Genomic DNA, 21,845 nt, shown 5'->3' on the forward strand with positions numbered 1-21,845 from the left:
TCAGGGAAAAGTAGTACTTGCCACATTTGAACATTACTGGGCACAATGTAAAACACGTCGCATGGATCATTTCATTTAATCCTGACTTGTAAAGCAAATGGCCGAAGGGGACATTATTCTCGTTACAAAGGATTCTTCCACTCAGTGATGGATGAATTCATTTGCGGTATTCCTTTAAATCACAGGTTGGAATCTGGCAAACTGGGCCGCATCCAGCCCATAGGTTGGTTTCATTTGACTAATACAGTTTTTCAGATTGCATTTATTGACAATGTGAAACAACTAAGACCTTTCTCATAAAAATCTTCGATTTCTCATTTCTCTTGAAAAAATGGAAAGATTCAACAGGTCACCCAGGGCTGAGTAGTGGCTGCCCTGATGCAGATGGTCCTGGCTGCATCGCTGTGTCCACCTGGCCTGTTTCTCTCACTGCTTTTACCTGCCTGGTCCCTGTAGACAGAGGCATTTGCGTTGGCCCGCTCTGCTTTAAATTATCAGCCTTCTGAGTCTTTTTAAAGCAACGCTTTCTCAAATTTGATTTCATGTACAAACTTTCAGACATGTCATTGGTTCAGCATTCAGTCAGCAAATATGTGCCAGAAAATGAAGTCTGCCAAGATGCACAGGAGGTTGGTTGACTGTCACCTCATGACTTTTTCTGCGGGAAATGACTTAAACTGCAACAGAGGAGGAGCAAACGTACCCACAGCAGCACTTTCCACAGTGGTGTCCCGTGAGAGCATGGCTTCTTCGGACATCTCCGTGCTCAGTCGTGTGCGCTGTCGTGTGATGGCCGGGTTATAGCTCTATGAGGACCGCGGACTCCAGGCCGGCGGGGGGCATGGGCGGACGCGGTTCTTCCCCATGTAGAAAGGAACCTTTAATTTTACCTGCAAGTCTTGTGACATGGAGTATACGAATTTGTTCCATTGACCAAAAAGGGCTCTAAGCAGTGACGAAGTTCAGAGGTGATAACGGCGGCAGCAGGAAATGCTGTCTGTGCTCTCGTCGTGTCGAGGCAGCACACAGTGGGCCCGGCCCGGCCCGGCCCGGCCGTCTCAGTTACTCCTTCCAGTAACTGCCCGAGGTGGGTGCCGCGGTTCTCCGTGTTTCACTAACGAAGACGTCAGGGCCCAGCAATGGTCAGTCCAGGGTCAGGGTCCTACGACTTGCAACTGGCAGGATGGGAATTTGAACCTGCAGCCTGACTCGCCACCTCCATTCCCTCCTCTCTCCTGCCTCCCCTGAGTCAAGGCACATCCACAAAGACAGTCTGCCTGGATCTGTGTGTGTAACCATGGCCAGGACACTTTATGTCTTCATTAAACCATTATCAAATTCGAAGAAGAATCAGCTGGCATTCAGGAAGGTAGGAAAACATAGCATTTCCATTTTAAATCAGATTAAATTCAGATCATCACCAGAGACCCAGAGGCATGGACTGTTCCCAGAGTAGCTAACAAGGTTGAAATTACTTTACGTTGCCGTTTTTCAGCTTGTAGGGAGAAAGTTTTGGTATGGAACCCACTGTAACACAGGTGGAGCCAAAGTATTCAAAATAGACTCAGCATCTTGCGATGGCATGGGAGCCATAAATAAATTTGACTGCAGAGCAGTTCTTGGCAGGAATTTTTTTAAAAAGGCAAGCTTGGAGCAGGTGACACGAAACTCAGTTCTCACTTGCCCTGTACCTGTCACGAATCACCTGGGCATGATTCACTGGCGGCTCCTTGTGTTGTGGTGACTTTAATACCATAAAGTTCTGCTCTCTTTGTGAAAAGTAATTGGCATACTGTGTTTTCTCTTTGTCCAGGGTTTATATTTAAGCTGGAGACATTTGCTCTTCTTTGTGTATTCTGATGGGGTTGCAGGTGACAGATCATTTGTTCTCCCATTTTCGAGCTGGAACACCAAGGTACAAGGATGCCATGTTTTCCTGTAGCTGTCCCTTGAGGCTGGTGCCACAGGAAACCACAGGAAGCCAAGGGACTCATCATGACCTGAGCACCAGCAGTGGCCAGGCCTTTGAGAATTTTTTGTTAGTTTTATCTTCTTTCCCAACATAGGCAGCAGGTAGCAGTAGATGCTTTAATAGACAAAGACACTGCGTATGTGACACTAAGCATATATTATGTCACCTATTCAAGGTCACCCAGATGATAAAGCTGGGATGCAAAACTAGAGTCCTCTTCCTTCCAGAAGCCTTGTTTATGTCACAGTGCCATATCACCCCGAAACCGTTAGCTTTAAAAATACCCACTGAGGTCCCACTTTCTACAAAGCTCCAGGTTGACTACTGTCCGCAGTCTCAGAGCTGCCTCTCCTGAATGTCCTGAAAAAGGCAGCTGCAGGGGAGGCATGCTCCAGCAGCTCAGGAGTCACTCCGCCCAGAGGGTGGCAGAGCCAGCTCGTCTTTCCAGAAGCCTCCACAAACATCTCCTTGCTTCTAGACTCCGAGATGGCTGTCCCTGAACCGGTCACTCGAGATGGGGGTGGGATCGATCCTGCCAAATGCCCGTGGCGGGGAATGGGAGAGGGACCTATTCACTCTGTAATTTGTAAGAGCTCTTTGTCGTCTGTGTTATAGAAACATTTTCCTTACATTTGTCATTTGCTTACTGCAGGGCCGGCTACATGATTTGCAGGGCCCAGTGCAAAATGGAAGTACTGGTCTTTATACAAAACATTAGTATAAAAGCCTCTTCCTCTACAGTCTCTCTCTCGACCAATCAGGGCATTTTTCAGAATCCTATTTGCTGTTGGATGTCATGTCCCCTTGGGCATGGGAATATCACTCTGGCAGGCACCTCCCCCGTGATCTGATACATGGGGACATGTGCCCACACCCAGGCCCCCGTTGGGGGCGTCCAACGTGGCAACACTTGCCAGGTAAGGACAGAGAAGCCACGGTCAGGAGCTGGTGTGTTCTCTGCTCACGCACATGCTCCGTTGCCCCATGAGACTGCATTTATGAAGCACCAATTCAGAGATAAAATTGTTGAGAATCTCAAGATCGAGAGCACAGAGCAGTAAGCCAGAAGCACAGAGCCTGGCCCTCTGAGCCCGGAGCACCGGGTGACTGCACTGGTCATGTGCCCACAAAGCTGGCCCTAGACTGTTGACTTTGCTTAACGTCATTTTCGTATTGACGTTTTGGCTTTTTACATAGTTAAAGGTGTCCATCATTTATTCTTGTTTCTGCGTTTCCAGATTTTGCAAAGGCAAGGACAGACAGGTTTTATTGCAAGAACGAGGAATAAGTGCTGGGCAGTAAATAGCAGATGCCCGTTACAAGGAGATGCTTATGGCAAGTTAGAGGCAGTGTGTGTGTGGGGGGTGGGCGGGGAGAGTTGATGATATTCAAGGAGTGGATGAAATAGAGATATTAGGCGACCTTCAAGTTAGTTTTTGGTATAGTAAACCTGTTGCCACCATATTAGCTCAGACACGCCTATTTCATTTGAAGTTCGGGATACCTAGTAACGTCCAAGTGGAGCAGTTGGCTAAGCAGGAGAATGGATGAATCTGGGGTCCCCAGCGGGAGGTATCAGTTTAGCAGTCATCAGCATACAGATAGTATTTAAAGCCATGGGACTGGCTGAGGTCATCTAAAGAGGCTCTTAAAATCTCACTTTGAAGAAGAAAGCCTGCAGACATCTACTAATGTATTTGCCTTGATGTTTGATGGGGACACAAAGGATAGATCATCTGCCTGTGACAGGGTGGGGGGTCTGCCTGGCAACACAAGGACAACTGCCGGCTGGGAAACCCCGGGGTCTGGCAGTCCTTAGCCAGCAGCTGTCACTCTCAGCATCTTCCCTCATCATCTCAGGTCTGGAGCAATCCGTCTCAGGGACCAGGAATGAAAGCACCAGGGAAGCAGACAATCTGCCATGAAGCTGGTGGAACGCGAAAGCGTCTGAGGCTGAGTAACCGTTGAGTAACACCTCCGTGGCCCGCCCTCGGCCGCTTCAACTTGAATGTGCTACATCCCTGAGCCAAAGTCGTGTTCTCTCTGCAGCTGCTTCCCGAGGAGCCTACGAGGCGTCTGCAATGTGTGCATGATGAATATTTCTTCTCGGCATAAGTCTCTTTCTACCTAACTGTCTCATTGGTGTTTTTGGAGACTGAGTCATTATGAAGGTGGGAGGTTGATCCATTATTGTTTAAGCCAGGCATCACCGTTTTAACTCACCGAGGGCAAAGCCTCTATTTTCTTGGAAAAGGAAAGTATTAGAGAGCAAACCACTTCTTTAACCAGTGCGGAGCCGACGGTGAGACCTAGGGAGGGAGGAAGGAGGCATGCCCTGTTCAGCGCCTTGCTGATAAATAACGAAGCTCCGTGGGACCTGGGCCGGCAGGGGAACCGTCCTCCCGTGGCCACGTTCCCGCTGTGATGTATTCCCAGTCACAGTGAACGCGCCTTCTCTTACAGTGCTTTCTCTGTATCAGGTGCTGTGCAGTATATCACAGTCTCTTAACAGCTCTAGAAAATCCAGATAAGAAAACCAAGGCTTAGAGAGGTGATGTAGTTTGTACGAGGTTACACGGCTGCATTCACACCGGTCTGCCTGAACCCACAGCCCATCCACCGGTCGACCACGGCTAAATCAACAACAGCTGTGTGTCTTGATAAAGGCCGTCATCCTAAACCTGTTGATGTCCTGGATGGCAGGGGCCTGAGAGAGGGGGCTGTATCTAATTCTTCTCTGCAGCCCACTCCCTCTCGCCTGACACGTGGGAGGCCCACACAGAGTATTTGCAGAGGTCGAAAGAAGTAGATGTAATAACGTGTAGCCCAAGACCATGCAGCGTTTCCCAGTGGAGGAGCCGAGGTGCTGCCCGCAGCTCAAGCCCCTGAAATAAGGGTGTGCCGTGTGCAGGGGGGGATCGAGCCGGCCCCAGCTCTGGTCCTCGTGTGCTCCGCACAGATGACTTTGAGCTCAGAGAGAGGAGGACGTGCTGTCGTCGCTGCGTGCAGTTGAATGGTGGTGAATTTCTTATTACTGGAGCTGTTCAAGCAGAGACAAGACAGTTACCTGGTGGCCCAGTCAGTCAGGACTCTCTAAGTCAAATGACAGAAAACTCCTCCACACTGGGTTTTAACAAAAAATGGAGTCCGTTGTTTCATGTAAACCTTGGACGTCCGCCCAGGGTTCACGTAACCTCAGGCCACCAGGCAGCATCCAGGGGTCAAATGATATAATGTGTAGAATACTTTCTGTTGCTTCTTTCTGCTTTCTTCTTTGTGGCCTTTTCTCAGGCAAGCTCGCTCTCGTGATGGTTTCCAGCAGCTCCAGGCTTACATCTTTGAGCTTGGCAATGCCGATGATAAGAGAGGGTTTCTTTTCTCTTGGCACCAATAAAATTCTTGGAGCCAAGTTCCACTGGCTTGGCTTGGGTCTCCTGCCATCCCCGAACCGATCACTGTGGCCAAGGGGGTGACGTATGCGGAATGGTAGGGCCAGGGCACATGACCACTGGGCGTTGGGAGGTGTGGTCAGCCCCACCCCAAACAGCTTGAACTAAGAGTAGAAGGAGGGGTGTTTCCTCCAAGAAAAAGCAATGTTCTCTTAGCTAAAGAAGATGGAAGTTGATTCTGGGCCGAGAGAAACAAGAGCTGTTTGCCATGAGGGCCGCTGGTAGACGGTCGTTGAGCATCAAATGGGGAATTGGAGAAGATCTAGTTCTTCGAATTTAAAATGTGACGAACAGTTCATACGCTAAGCCAAAAGTGTTTTCTGCTGCTGCTTTTTCTTCTTCATTTTCATCTTCTTTGTCTCCTTCTCCTTTCCTGGGGCAACTAACTACTAGAAGGGAAACCTGGGTAATTTCCAGATGCAGAATTAGGACTCTGCAGAGGAAGCAGAATATCAGTTGAAGCCCACCCTTTTGTTTGAAGTTCCTCATTCCCTGTGACTGGGCACAAACACCCCATTCCTTGGTCAATAAACATTTATAACCTTGGGAAACTGGAATGTAAGCTCAAGGGAGGCAGAGATTTTTGTCTGTTCACTGCTGTATCCCCATTTTCTGGACAGTGCTTGGCACATAGTAGATGTCAGATTTAACGTACTTGTTGAGTGGGTGGGTGGATGATGGATGGATGGATGGATGGGGAAGTGGAGTGGGAAGAGCATGGTTTTGTGCTGGACAGTCCTGGGTTTGAATCTGGCGTTCTGGAGAAACTGGTCTTTGATTCACCTGGTGTAGAGTGACCACTCAGGGACATTGCATGATTGTTATCAGTCACTTGTTCCTGGTGGTCAGATAGACAAGAGGCTGCAGCCTCCAGAACAGTCGGGAGGGCCCGGAAGAGATTATATCTCCCTTCCCCCTCCACCCCAGGAAGGAGTATCTCTGGGAATCTGACCAGACCCCTTGACTGTGCAGAACTGGGGCACACAGACATCTTTGTGGGCTCGTGAGGGCCAGGGATCCTCCGAGAGGGACTGTTTCTAAGTCTCTTGTTTTGTAGCCATTTTTGTGGAGTATTTTACTTTATCTTCATCAAAGGAACCTGTATTTTTTTGTTCATCTCTGTCAGCATCTTATATCACCATCGCATTATGAGAACTCTGTCCACAGTCTCTTTAAGCCTCTGTTTCCTTGCCTATAGAATGGGAATGTGCCTCAAGGAGACGTGACTGCTACAGTGCAGGAATGTTGGCGAAGGACCTAGGAGAGTGTCTGGCACATGGACTGCGTCTAACCTATGATAACTGTTGTTTTGGAGCCCAATGAGAGAGTCGTATTTGGGGCCCTAGCAGAATGTGAAATACATTAGAGAGTGCAGTAGACAGAACACAGGCCTTGGGATGTGGTAGACCTGGGTTCAGGTTGTGGCTTCACCAGATGTTAGTTGTATGACCTTGGACAAATGATTTAATTTAACATGTCTAAGTCCAATTTCTTCTTTGGTGAAAGGAGAGCACAATGCCTACCTCCCACGGGTGTTGTAAGGCAGCTGTACACAGAATTCTCTGCCATTCCACATTCATTCATGCCCATTGTTGGAGAGTCAAGGAGACACAGTTGCTGAAGGATTGTGTTAGGATAGGCTTGGTTCTGCTGCAGTAACCAGCACCCCCCAGGGCCAAGGGTTTCACAGAAATGACCGTTCTTTTCCTGTTTCTCTTACGTGCCCAGCATGGGCTGTCCAGGGCCAAAGGTGGGAGTGCTCCGCCCCATGTAGTCACTCAGGAATCTGGGCTGACAGAGGCTCCCCCATCTTACAGCTACACAGCAGGGGAGAGACAGCTGCAGGGTTGCACAGCAGCAGCCCTTTGCTGAGACTCGGAAGTGACATGCGTAACGTCTGCCTGGAGCCTCTTGGCCAGAATAGTCAAAAGCCTGTGCCCAGTCGTGTGAAGGGGGCCGGGAGGTGTGGGGAGCAGATGGACTGCTTGGCGAGCACCGGTATCTCTGCCTCGGGGCTCCGTTTGTTGTCCCAGTGTCTTTTCCATTTTTGAGCTAGAGCAACTGTGGGTTCGTGACTTCACAGCCAGTCAGGTCACTTCCAGGCCAGTGCTTTCTGCCAGTAGAGAAATAAATTAGGCCCGAATCCCCCAGTCTGATAGATCCTGCTGAGAATGTGAATTCCCTTTCACCTCTACCAGATTTCAGGAGGTGGCTGTGGTCTTATTGGGTAACGGATTACTCAAATAATAGAAAACAGGGGTATCAGACTTGATAAGTCACCCTGTTGGATCAGTTGAGGGGGGCAAAGCTGTGATGTTGCATTTATCTTCAATAACTATGTCACGAGGGCTTGAATGACCAGGAGAAAAGTTACATTTCCTGTGGCCTTCTGTGGAAGGGAGAACGGTAATTGACATGTGTCAAATGCCTGCCGAGGTACTTAACTATATATGACCTTGGTTGCATCTCACAGCGCCCTCTGAGAGAAGAGGTTATGATCTCCATTTTGTTGGTGAAACAGTGAGGCTCAGAAATGTTCAAAAGTGTGGAGAAGTAATAGATTCTCCTGTTCATGGGATACAACCAGCCAAGTATGGTCCCAGATTCAAACCTAGTCTGTCTGCCTTTAACTTCCATTTTTTTTTTTTTTTTAACCATCTCATCTTGTCTTTTCATTCTGAAGGCCATGGGGCTTAAAGCAATTTTAGAAATGTACACATTTTCACGAGTTAATAGAAGAATTCAAATCATAATCGCAGCATTGTTTCTTGAGCCCCCATTATGTATCAACTCATTTACTCAGCAACCCTATGATGTTGCAGAAACTAAAGCCCAGAGAAGTTGAGTGACTTGCCCAAGGTCACCCAGCATGTTAATGGCAGATCGGGATCCCAATCCTGGCCATCTAGCTCCAAGTTCACCCTTCCAACCACGATCCCACTCCGCCCACCCACACCTGAGCCCGGCCTTCCTCCCATACAGGTGTTTGTGTCCACAGCTCACTCCTTGGCCCGAGCGAGCGACTGTACTGCACGCCGGGGGGAGCGGGGCGGTCACTACCTGAAGGGGGCTCTTTAAATGCGCGTCGTTTGGTGCAAGAAAGGGACTCTCTGGAGAGAAAAACATTTTTTGATGCTCATAAACTTTAATGTTTTTCATCTATTGTCTGTCTTTTGAAACTTGGGCATAATTTATTGAGCCATGTTTGAAATATTCAGGTCTCTAAGTATTCCTTCCGAGGGAATATGATTAAAAATGCATACTTGGCCTCCCCTGATTTCTGGAAGACATTGGAATATGACAGAGGGCCACATAATTTCAGAATTTACATCTTTATATGAAAATCTGTGCTTTCTAGCATGCGGCACAGTAAATATAAGAGCAGCACTTCAGGGTGAAATATTTTCTGGAGAAAATTCTGAATTGGGGAGCGAGTGTGAGATACACGCTATTATAACGCTTTCTCAGTCTGGTAACCGGCTGTCAGGAATAATAAGCTGTCCCTCGGCGAGCCCCTACTACGTGCCAGCCAGGGGTCTCCGAAGTCAGTGCCGGGCCCATCGATCCTCCCGCCGACTGCCCACTCAGTTTGACGGACTTGCACTTAGAGCTGAGGAGGTGGGGCAGATGAGTGTGGGGTTTGGAAGCAGTGGGCCTGGGTTTGAACTTGTCCTCCTGCCTCACGCTGGTCACCTCCCCCCACCTCACAAGTCTCAGCTTCCTGTCACGTCCCCTGGCCCCTGGGCTGGGCAGCTGCCTCTTCTTCATGCTCCCAGGACCTCAGCGTGTTCCTGGTGTGCCACTGGCCACACTGCATGGGGACTGTCAGTGTCTGAATCCTCCAGCCATGGGAGCTCCCTGAGGGCCACCGCCGATGCCTGGTGCCCAGGACAGTGCCTGGCACGTGGGTGGATGATGTAGTAGTTCCTAACGTGACAGGAGGCGCGTGTGGGCACAGATTAAAGGACCCCAGAGCCCAGAGAGTGTACCCTTGGCAGGCGCGGGCCCCGGTTCCAATCCCGTTAGTCCTGCCAAGGACAAAACGTGCACGAGGCCCCAGCCTCTCACCTCTCACTGGGGTTGGCAGCTGGAACGTGCCAACCGCGGGCCGGGGTTTTTCTCTCTCTAGTTTGCTGCTGTGTCCAGGGTGCTGAAGACAACGCCTGGAAGGTGGTAGATGCTCAATTGAAATTTGTGGAATGAGTGAATCTGAGAATTTTCACTCACCAAGGGACAGCTTGGGAGTGAATCTGATGAATTTTTAGGGAAGAGAATTTGCCGTGGCCGGGCTACATAAGGTTGCCTGTGCACAGGCTAACGTAGGGACAGTGCTTAGACCTGGGGCCAGCACGGAGTACGTGTTCAGTAAACGGTTGCTCCTGATGCAGTCTCCCCCTCCCCCCGCCCCCCGCCCCCACTGCCCGTCCAGCAGGCTGGAGCAGGCTTTCTGTGCTGGGGAGGCAGATGGGCCGATGCTGAGCTGCCTTTCAACTCTGGGCCCCTTGCAGATCGATACTCATCTCTGTGAGCAAGCGGATAACAGCGGTGCTTTCGAAAGGAGAGGCCAGCAGAGCCTGTTAAAGTAGTTCTTGACCCATTTCCACAGCAAGCAGTGTTTTGTACTCGTAATGGGTTATAATTACAGGCATTGTACGATGCCAGGTAAACCACATTATCTGTTCTGTTAACAGAAAAGAATTTTTGGCCTCTTTGCGTCCCCCCACCCAGTCCCACTGATCGACAGACATAAGCCCTGGACGTGTCTGGTTTGTCAATGGCTTTGGCAGCATTTCCAAGTAAGACAGTGCAGTCGGGTGAGACCCTGTGTTCCGTGCCTGGAGGGCCTGGAGGCTCGCCACACGGGGCCACAGCTCCTCCTGTGGGAGTGCGTGTAACCAGGGGTGGGGTCTGGGCATTGCCTCCTGCAGTCATCTCCGTGTGACCAGAGGCACGCGTTCTAGTCCCTTTGGACCTCAGCTTCCTCCCCTGTAAAACAGGAGCGACAGCACCTGCCACGTTGTCTGAGCCACTGTGCGCACTTGTGTAAATCGTGCACTGCACAAGGGCATGTGGCTCTGGGGACCGGGGGTGCTCTGCCAGCCCATACGCCACTCACTGAGCCTAAGCCCTATACAGCTGCGGTCACTCGGAGTCGACTCCTTCTTATTCGTACAAAGGAGCCTTTATCTGTGGCCCTGAATGTACTTGACGCATAGTAAGTGCTCAGAAAGAAGTTACTGCTGTTACTACGGCTGAGGGATCACTTACGGAGAAGGCGGATGGAGGAGCTGGGCGTGAGAGAAACCGAGGTTTGAGCTGAGCTTTGAAGGGTGGCTGGGCCTCCAGGAGGCGTGCATGGGAGGGGGCGGCGGTGCAGGACAGAACCTCAGTTGGTCAGCGTCAGTCTTTCCCTTGGAACATTTCCTCCCCCTCCCTCCCCTCCTCTCCCCTCCCCCTGGTGTCTGCCATGCCAAGGAAATTAGTGGGAAGCCATTGAAAGATGTTTTTAAACTCTGGATCATAGAGACACCGTAATGTAGACGGAGCAGTGTGACGCACCTCGCGCACCCCTTCCCAGTCCATCTAGGTCCGTCTCCGAGGCCGGTCCCACTCCGTGTTCGACCCTCCGTTGCCCCACATCCACATTATGGAAGCAAATTGCAGGTATCGTGCCATGTCATTCGTCAGACTAGTGTAAGAGTTTACGCAGAGAAGGGGCGTGATCTGGTTCGGGTTTTAGGGGGGTCGTTTGAGCATCAGCTTGGAGGGCAGTGGTGGACAAGAGGGGCAGCAGCATGCCAGTGGAGAGGCTGTCATGCTTGTCTAGGTGGGAGACGGGGGCACTTCTGAGCCAAGGCCACAGGGATGCAGGAGAGTGGGGCAGATGAGAGAGGTTACGGCTGCGGATTCTGGAGAACCGGTGGCACTGGATGTTTTCCTTGGTGCCGGTTTAATGGCATAATAATGGCTAACACTCATGGCATCCTCAATGTATGCCACGCTCTAAGCTAAGCGCTTTTTATCTATTAACATTTAAATTTCACAGAAGGCTCGTGAAACGTACACTCTTATACCCTCATTTTATGGGTGAGGAACTGAGGCCGAGAGAGGTAAAAGTGACTTGTTCGAAGTCACAGCTAGGAAGCAGGGAAGGTGGGTTTTAATTCCAGGTCACCTGGCTCCGAAGTTTGCTCCTTAAACACCAGGCCATGCGGCCTCTCTGCTAACGCTCAGACGGGTGACAGTCGGTGGGAGCCCGTTGACAAGCTTCACGATTGCGCGATGCCACTCGCGTTCTCAGAAGCTTGCACCTTTCAGTGCGAGGCTGTAACTCATGGTGTGTTTTTGCTTTTCCCCCTGTCATTGCTCATGTGTCTCAGGTGACCTCCCTGAGGTGCTGGCTGCTGTCTTATTGCTGCCGTTTCTGTATACTCCGCCTTTGTTCTTTAGTGGGAGGCAGGAGAGGAGCGGTGTTTCCTGGGCTGTGAGCAGCTGCTGCTCTGTGCGTCCTTTCTCGCCGGCTTGCCTCGTGTGTTCTCTGAACGGCCACACGTCAGGGGAAACGACCAGCGTTAGGGGCTGGGACCCGCAGCTCTGTGGCGGAGCTGTACTGGGTACCTATACATTTGTTTCTCAGAGGCGTCCCATTGTTAATCAAGCTGTCCTTAGTTCTGGGTATTTCTTTCTCCCCATTGGAGCGTAATCCCAGCCAAATGTTTTAAGTATCACTTCTCTCGAGCTCAGCGTTCTGAACACAGGGGCTTGTTACAGAGGACATTAAGGGCGTCCCTTTTAAATGGGAATTTTTCACCGGGGTTTCCTTCCGAGCCTCTGTCTCATGGGCTTCGGATGAGCGTGTCATTTAGCGGCTTCACGATGTGTGTCCAGGAGGATCGTCCAGAGGTACCAGGGCTCCTGCCTCGTCAGGACGAGCCTGAGCAACCCCCGGGGTCAGCCCCACCCACCACGGAATCAAAGCAAAAGGCAGATGCAAGGAAGAAGGAAGCTGGAGGGACCGGGGAGATGCGAGACGCAGGGCGGCGAGCTCTGGAGTCAGGCCGACCCCCTCGTGCAGGCTGCTGGCCGTCGCTTCATCCGAGCCTTGCTTTCCTTGTCTGTGAAGTGGGCATGCTGCTTGCTCCACATCCAGGCGGCTGTGTATGTGAGGTGTGAAGACCTCAAGCACTGCCTTCCCCGGGAAGTGCTCGTTACTGTTTAAGGCTCATTCTCTGGGGCAGGCCCTGCGTAGCTACCCGAACTCTATTATGTCTGTTCCTCAAGACAAACCTGTGCGATAGGGGACAAAATCCTCGTTTGACAAAGACGACAGGAAGAATCAGAGACTGAAATTATTTAGTCAGGGTCACACAGCAATGAGTAGACAGGACCTGGGTTTGATCTCTACGTCTCTCCATCTGGGGCGACCCCCTTAAGAGGGCTTCTGAGGCTGAGCATCCTGAAATCATACCTGTCTGTCTCCTGGAACGTCCTCATGTTGGAATCGTCATTTAGAAACCAGTTACAAAACGCCTTCACCCGAAGCAAAACCACTTTGAAGAAGGTTCATCTTTGGCTGCTGGAGCTCCCGGAATCTTCTCCAGTTTCTTCTTTGGCCCTTGAGTCCCACGGGAGGGGCTGCCTTTGCTGAAGTGCTCGCTTACGCTGGGCACTTCCATTATTGCCGGGGTTGCCCTGAGGGGGATGTTTGCAAAGTGGCCTGTGACAAGCTCAGAAGGCAGTGGGAACATCCAGAGATGGTGCCTTTTCTGTGTGTGTGTGCGCGTGTGTGTGTAAGAGAGAGAGAGCGAGAGAGAGAAAGATAGAGAGAGAGATGGAGAGATGGAGAGATGGAGATGATGGGTGATGCTCTCAGCCTTGATCCCAGAGTCCTCCGCTCCTCCAGGTCCTCTGCTGGTCCACTGGTATCTTGAGATGCCAGCTCAGCATCCTGCCGATGGTGTACGCCAAGAAGCAGGGTAGAGAGTTTGAAACACGGACTCAGAAATTTGAATCTTAGTTCCACTGCTTGCTTTCTGTGTGGCCTTGGGCAAGGTGCTTTACCTGTTCTGTGCCTCAGTTTCCTCGGCTATAAGATTGGGGAAGAGTAACAGCACTCACCTCCCGGGGCACTGTAGGGTTCCCATGAGGTGCTTCACGGTGAAGGTGGGGCAGCCTCGGTGTGAAGCGAGTGCTCTCTCAGCCCAGCCTCCTGCTCCCCACTGCCACTGGGCAGATACTGCCCGTGTCTCATCTGTGAGAGTCTCATGGCCCCCAGGGATGGGGCAGATTGTGTTGGAGCAGGAGACCTGGTCTAAGCCTTGGCTCTGGGAGGGGAGAGGCTGTGCAGCCTCAGAGCACTCAGCCCCTCAGCCCGGGCTCCCTCCACCCGAAATGGGCACAGCGTTTCTCTTCCCGGGTTATTTATCGTTGCCTGGAGAGTCTCGTGGTGCAAAGGACCTGGGCTTTGAAACCACAATAGCAGGTTCAAATCTCCGCTGTCACTTGTGAGCTCTGTGACCTGGGACCATTTTTTACTTAGTCCCTGAGCCTCACAGTCCTCCCCTGGGAACTGGGTGTGGCCAGGAACTGTGCGAAGGGCTCAACAGCCAGCGTCGAAGAGATTGATGGCAACTCTAATTTTTCAAGGACTTCTGTGACCCGTGTCTGGGGATGGGTCTGGAACAGCACTATTTCAGTTATTTTGAATTTTCTTAGTCTTCAAGCTTAAATTGATAACCTTACAAGAAAACAATGTATATGCACCTAAAAGAACAGCAGATGCTGATAGCATTGGTACCATCTTATTTTTTAGCTCTCTTAATGAATTTTATCCAAAATGGTCTTATTTTGGCTTTCTTTTTTCATCATTATTATTCACCATTATTTTTAATAATTATTAATGCAAGGCATTGTTTTACATATAGTATATGTGTTGTAGATAGGTTCTTCTCAAACTATCCACGTTGAAGAATCAGCTTTTTTTTAAAAATCGTTTTTCCTGGTCATCACAGACCGATACTTTCGTCTAGAAAAATCTGGAAGCAATGTGGACTTCCTGGATTTCACAGCAATATGAAATTGCTGTTCATGCGTCTGCATGCTTACTGTCAATGTCTGTGCTCGTCCCAGCAGCGAACAGTTCTCAGCCCCAGGTCACGGGCCCCGCTGGGCAGCACCGCGGCAGACTGGCCTCGTGCTGTTGCCAAGAGAAGCGACGCTGCCCTCCGCCCTCCGCCGCCGGCCTGCAGGCTCGGTGCAGCTTTGCTCACCTCACTGCGAATTTGGAAGTTGAGAGCTGACGAGTGGAGGAGCTTCCCGGACATCTCTGTTTTACAAAGGGCCCAGCGCAGTCCAGACCTAAGTGTGAGAAGTCCTCCTCCTTCGTCTTTGCCAGCGGTCCCCAGATCTGATTGATCGTCACAATTATGGGACCTTTAAAAAGTATTGTTTTGGACTCCCTTCTCGTTGAGTCAGAGTTTCTGGGAGTGAGGCCCAGAAACCTGCATTTCTCAGATGCCCCCCAAATGAGTAATGATCAGCTGTCTTCGGGGGCCACTGTCCACACCGCTCTACTTCCCTCTGCTCTGCGGGATGAACTCATCTCCTGAACCCCCGAAGGCCTCAGCTATCTACCACACCCCAAGATGGAGTGCAAAGAGCACAGACAATGGGGGGCCGTCCCCGCCCTGCCGCTTCTTGGCTCTCCGAGCCCTGAGGCCTTTTTTTGGGAGGCAGGCCCACCTTGCAGGAGGGCTGTGAGGGTCACCTGAGCTGACAGGCGTGATGCCTGGAAAAGGCCTGGCATGTAGTTGATGCTCAAAGGTATGTTAAGGCACATGAGCATCGGTGAGCTCTTGGTCTTTCCCGAGGCAGGTACAGTGCTGTTACCACAGAAGGGGGTTCCAGGTCCCGCCCCCACAGCCAGTGTAAGCGAGACCAAAAACAGCTTGTGGATTTTATCAGACTCATGTAGATTCCGAGGCATCTAAGTGAACGTTCTCGGGGAGTTTGGGTACATGACCCAAAGATCTTTGGTTGCTGTTAAAATTTGGGGGTGGGGTATCTTGATCTAATTGATCTGGAAGTGTCTAATTAGGGAGACCAAGGAGGGCGAAGCATGATTTACTTGAATGTGATTAGATAGAACATTCTGATATAAAGGGAAATGCCAGAGGCACTTTTTTAAAATTTATAATCCTTTCATGATTTGGCAGGTAATTATGATAATTTCTGGGATTTTCACAGACTTAAAAGCTTTTTCACAGCCACATTATTTCTGGATATCATCTTCCCTGATGATCCAGCTGGAATGGATTGCTCAGTCTCCTGAAGCTCCAAAGGCATCATCTTCCAAAACCCAACTCAAATGTCACCTCCTTGATGACGATTTCCCCCATCCTTTATGGCAGGGATACCAAATAGGTGTCATCCCGTAAGCTAAAACAGTGGATTACGGCTGCCTGCTGTCTTCTTGAGGAAGGGGTGCAGCGGTTGACTAGTGATGTCTGCCAAGGGTCAGGCCTCAGGAGAGAGGAGCTGAACTTGATCTCTCACCGGTCCCCAGTGGTTGAGTATTTAGCTGAATTCCAGCCATTTGGAGCTAAACCTGTGCACTGAGCACATGTGTAAGTCGTGGGTCAGGATGACTCCCCAGCAGGGGTCGGCCAAGTCACAGATGAGTGATTTAAAAAGTTTGATAGATGCCGCCAACAGCCTTGTGACTTAAACTTCCTAAATCTCTCTACCGTCTTCTCTCCAGCGTAATGGATGTAATCCAAATGGCGACTGATAAGCGTTTTCACCTTAATAATCATGAACTGTGTACTCTCCAAGCACAGTTTGGGAACCACGTCCTCTAGCAACCAGGTGTTCTCCCTGGGCCTCCCAGAGCATCAAGGCTCCATGTTCAATCCTTTGGCTCACGTTAGATCAAAAGATTGAGAATGTGTTTGAAGCTGCATGGGCTGTGGTTAGCAAATCTCCACTTGGCATTTGCTTTTGATTTGTCACTGTCGTTAGTGTTGTCAAATGGCACCTCCTCCTTAACTGCCTTCAGATTAATTTTTAAGGAAATAAAACTGCCAAGAGTAGAAAGAAATACGGCTGACTCTCAAAGTGGCCCTGAGCATTGGTGGTGCGAGATGACAGAGCCTGTGCGGTGATGTAGGGCCTGGATCGGCCGCGGGGGCTGCCTGGCACGTGCCAAGGCAGATTATAGAAGTGCCTCCTCGGCGTTTTCTCTGGGGGCGGCCTTCCCTCTACCCCGTCCTCCTTTCGGCTCCTCCTCTCTCTCTGAGCTCTAAATAAAATGACCTTTAAGAAGTGAACCCCATGACTTTCCTGCCCCCAACACCTAGAATAGCGCCTGGCAGATGGCTAGCACTTCTGCTGCTGACATTTCTACTTTGGAAACAGTGAGCTCCTTGGTAAGGCACATACGGCCCTGTTCCATCTGGCTTCTGGAGACCTGCCTGGCCCCCTCCTCCTGCGTTTCCCTGTATGTGATCCCCCATCCTGTAAAACCGGCTCTCGTTCGCTGAGTGTTTGCCAGGCCCAGACGTGGTGCCGGGCCCGCTAAGAGCAGCGGCTCGTTTCAGCCACAGTGGCCCAGTGCGGTGGGGATGGTTTTTAAGTCTCATTTTGTAGGTGAATAGCCCTAGGCTCGTAGAGGTGAAATGACCTAGGCTAGCCCACGCTGTTGGTAAGCGATCAAGCCAGGCCTGGCTTGTCCCTCAGTCTGAACCCTTAACTGCCTCTCTCAGCGGCCCCCACTGTCAGCCTCTGGGCCTTTGTACCCACAGTTTCCTCTGCTGGGTGTGCCTTTCTCCTCTGTCTACTGGGTGACACACAGAAGACCTGTGGAGCCGAGTGGAAGTTAGACACCAAGACGGAGGGGCCAGGAGATAAGGTGAGAGAGGCTGGCACCAGATCTTGAAGGCATTTGTATTCTATCCTTAGGACACTGGGAAGCCTTAAAGGTTTTAAACAGCAAGTGACAATATCTGGTGTCGTTTTCTTGGTGGAGAATGGACTGGAGGCCATCTATTCTCTCTCTGTCCTATTCCCTGCGATTCTCTGTAGCTGTTATAAATAAGGAATACAGGTCAGATGAGATCTCTAAGTGCCCTCAGCGCCTAATAGAAATTCCAGCAGGCAGTAGTTGTGTTGCCTGCTTTTTTTATGATAATGGCAACTATTTGTGATCTCAGATTCCTCTTCTGAGACTCACTCTGAGTTTTGAATTCATTTCTAGTTATACTGGAGTTTGGAAAGAATTATTTGAGGAGCAGTAAGCTCAGTGTGGTTTATGTAAGATGAAGGCTGTTTCCCAGTGGCCATGTATAGGGATATATAATTAAAAAAAAATTCAGAATTTCAGAGCTTAGCTTATTAACAATGAACACCGCGATTTTAATGGCTGCTGGAGATTATTTCCTCAAATTTTGTCTAAATTCCGTTGGATTTTTTTCCCCTATTCCCTCATGAAATGAAAGCTTTGTCTGATGTGGTCAAGTGTCTTCTGGTTATGAAAGAGAAGCAGGGTTTTGACAGCTCACGATAAAACACCACTTGAAGCTGGGATGTTTTGATGTCTTATGCATTTACGGAAAATTGTTTTAACACTGGCTCCCGCTGCAAAACAAAATAAAAATGAAAACAAAGCAAAAGCCTGCTTTGCTTTGGAAATGACAGTGGCATTTATTTAAAACTCGCATTTCGTGGGGGCATGGTAGTGGGTATTTAGCAGTAATATTGCCAGTCGCGTGTTTCCGGCTAACTGCAGTAACTGGATTCTTGACCCCGAGGAAGCTCTTGGAGGGTTTATGTGATTACCGAGTAGAGAATCCACATAGGTGTTATTAGCGATATTGTATATGTTTGTGAAAGGCTGAAAGAAAATCATCTTAAGCTATTTTTATACAAAAGGAATAAGGCAACTGGGGAATATTAACTTGAGGTGGACAATGGAAAAAGCTGTTTAAAGGCTCAGTGACTTGTTCTCACTTTGTTAATTGCATGGTTCTCGCAATGTCTTTTGTGCCATTTTCACTTTGCATTTCACACCGATTTGAAAGGTGGGCACCTGAGGGACAGAGGGGACGCCATGCACAGAGTGGGGCTGCACGGAGCAAGTCAGTGGACTCTCGGGAGTCCAGTGGGGAGCCTGTGGTACAGTTGCTGTGGTTGCACAGTGGCTCTCTTCAGTTTTAAGTGAAGGTTTTTAAATCTTTTAAAGAGACTAGGTTATCCTGGCTGATAAAAGAGTACTCATTATTAGGAAACTAAAAAGCAAGAAAAAGTAGAAAGAATGGACTTTGACTCATGTTAATATTTTTGTATATTTCCTTTAGTGTCTTTTATCCTTTGTGTAACAACACGTTCAAAAAAGGGAGGGTGCTCCCCTTTATTCCTCCTGAGGCATCAAGACTCAGGTTAACAACCCTCCCTTTTATTTTATAAAGCTTCTCCCTGTAGCCCTTTTTAATTCTGAGAGTACATTTTATATTTCACATACTTATTGCAAATGGCTGATGTTATTTATTCATTTTATAGAACATCACAAATGCCTTGACCACATAGGATATCTTTGTGCTTTTTGTAAGTTAAAAGTTCTGTTGTTTATCCTGTACATCAGTCCCAGACTACCTTATGGTCACCTCCATTTTTATTTAGGATCAGCCAAGAGTATTGCATGAATGGGGAAAAATTTGAGGGCTCACGGCAGGCCTGGGTGGGTTGCATCCAGCCATGGTGGAGTGGTAGGATTGCGGCAGGTAGCCTTGTGGTCAAGAGCCAGGCCTTTATTAGCTATGTGACCTTGAACTAGCGCCAAAAAGCTTGACATTGTTTCTGTTCCTGTAAGGCAGGTATAATAATACCTGCCTCACAGAGCTAGCGTAAGGAAGACACAAGGGGAGCACAAGACGACTTGCCCTGGCTTGGGATTATTGGCGGCTAAAGAATAGTCTCTGGTTCTGTTTCCTCGGTTTTCAGAACCAAGGCTCCGATGAACAGAAATGATCAGTTCTTCTCATTGTGCCGTTAGCAAGGAAGTTCTCCACAGGCATAACTCAGGGTAGAAAGAAAATCTTTGCTAGAAAAGTTTTCATTAATTAAGAATAAAATCTTAAAGTGCAAAAAGGACCCGTCGCAGGTCATGTTCTGACTTGACTTAAACTGGACTGTTGATTCCACAGTGTTAAAATCAACCCAGCCAAAAACGAAGTCCACTTACGGGTTTGCGTGACTTGGAGGCGAGCAGTGTGTAACGTCTCCAGCCGGGTCTGCCCTCTGAGCCTCACTGTTCGGTGCTCCTGTGTTCCAGGTGGCGGAGATGCATGGTGAGCTGATCGAGTTCAACGAGCGCCTGCACAGGGCCCTGGTGGCCAAGGAAGCCCTCGTGTCCCAGATGAGGCAGGAGCTTATCGACCTCCGGGGGCCGGTGAGTGTTCCCCCCTGGCAGGTCTCAGCCTTGCCATGCTGCCCACTGTCCGTCTGTCCACCCAGCCTCTGCTGCCCACAGCCCCTCTGTTTAGTTCATTGTCAGCAACGTCAAGGGTATAGAAAAGTACAGAGAGCAGAAGAACGGGCACCCACGTACCCACCATCCAGATGGTATGCACATAAACCTTAACCACACTGGCTTTTCTTTAGGTGAGAGGGATGGAATGTATAAAATAATGCTACACGTTCTGTCGAAGCCCCCTTCGCTCCCCCACCGTTATCAGTATTCTGCAGCTGACACATAGCCTTCCCTTCCTTATTTTGATAGGATACTACATAGGTAAACGTCTGTGAGCAGTGAACAGTCTTGGTTTTGTGTAACTTTTACCTACATGGTATTGCTTATACATATCTCTTTGCCCCTAGTTTTTGTTTGTTTTTAATTCAGTATTATGATTTGAGAGAGGACTCTCCCATGTAGATCTAATATAGAGATTTTAGACTGTGGCACTCTTGATAATTTGGGTTGTATAATTATTTGTTAGGGGACTGTCCTGTGCATTGCAGTATGTTTAGCAGCGTCCCTGATCTCTACCCACTAGAGGCCAGCCAGTAGCACCCCACCCAGTCATGGCAGCCAGAGATGTCTCCACCAGTGGCCTGATGTCCCCTGGGGGCAAAATCACTGCTGGTTGAGGACCGCTGATCTAACTCATTCAGTTTCTCGACTCTTTAGTTCTCTGTTGAGTGAAACACCGTAATATTTTAATCCAGTTGTGTGTTCCTGGGCACTTAGATTGTTGCCAGTATTTTGCTGTTGCAAACCATGGTGCTGAGAGCATCTTGTCCTTTTGAACACATTTATAATAGTTCTTTCTTCATTTAAAAGCTTTTTTATTTTGTCAAATGTTAAATGCCAGAGGTAGGCAGATTAGTGTAATGCATCTCATATCCATTGTCAAGTTGAATTATCATCAGTTCTGGTCAATCTCGTTCGAGATTGCCTACACCCACTTTCCTCTTCTTTGTCATTTTGACTCAAATACTGATTGTTATTTCATCTGTAGACATCTCAGTATATATTTAAAAAGTAAGGAAACATAAATACGCTATCACTGTCACCCCTTCCGTTACCCATAATTCCTTTATACCCTCAAATACCAGTGTTCAACTTTCTCATCGTCTCATCATTTTTATAGTTTTTATGAATCAGGGTCCACATGAGGTTCATGTGTTAAATTGGTTATGCCTCCTATGTTTCTTTATTCTCTTTAAATAATTGTTTCAAATTGTAGCAAAAGACACATAACGTAAAATTTACCATTCTAGCCATTTTTAAGTGTGTAGTTCTGTGGCGTGAAGTGCATTCACAGTGCTGTGTAACCATCTCCACCATCCATCTCCAGAACTTTTCCCATCTTCTCCCAACTGAAGTTCTGCCCCCCAGTCAGCACTAGCTCCCCATTCTCCAGCCCCCCAGCCCTGGAAACCACCAATCTCCTCTCTGTCTCTATGAATGTAACTACTCTCTTGGGTCTCTTTCCATCTACAGAGCCCTCTTTCATCTCTCCTTTTCTTATAACTTATTTATTGGGTCGCTTCACCCCCTGAAATTTGCCGATTGCATCTCTACAGCGCTGTGTCACCTGCTCCCTCCCTGTTCTCTGTGTTTCCTTAAATTGGCATCTGGATCTAGGGGCTTGGATTCAGGTTTAATTTTGCTGAAAACATAACTCTCATTGGGGTGATGTTTTCTATCAGGAGACACGCAGTGTCGCCTTGTCTCTCTGTTCGTGACCTCAGTGGCCGCTTATTATCACTTCCTACATCCGTTACACAAATGTTTTCTTCAAACACGCACCTTCGTGCGGGATGCTGAGTTGTAGGTAGGGCTTGGTATTTCAAACTTCCCCGAGTTTTGGTGTATCGTAAAGTAAAAATACCTATTTATGACCCCTCTGTCAGTGCGCAAGCATTCC

General features: G+C 49.1%; 1 protein-coding gene across 1 annotated transcript in view; it reads left to right on the forward strand.

Annotated features, from left to right (window-relative positions):
- SNX29 (sorting nexin 29) overlaps positions 1–21,845 on the forward strand; it is a 443,554-nt gene that overhangs the window by 250,203 nt on the left and 171,506 nt on the right. Inside the window, exon 17 of the mRNA XM_025046099.1 lies at positions 19,748–19,864. Coding sequence (XP_024901867.1) covers positions 19,748–19,864 — 117 coding nt within the window. The remainder of the gene's footprint in view (positions 1–19,747; positions 19,865–21,845) is intronic.

This window comes from Pteropus alecto, unplaced genomic scaffold (assembly GCF_000325575.1).
Source record: "Pteropus alecto unplaced genomic scaffold, ASM32557v1 scaffold34, whole genome shotgun sequence".
NCBI lineage: Eukaryota > Metazoa > Chordata > Mammalia > Chiroptera > Pteropodidae > Pteropus > Pteropus alecto.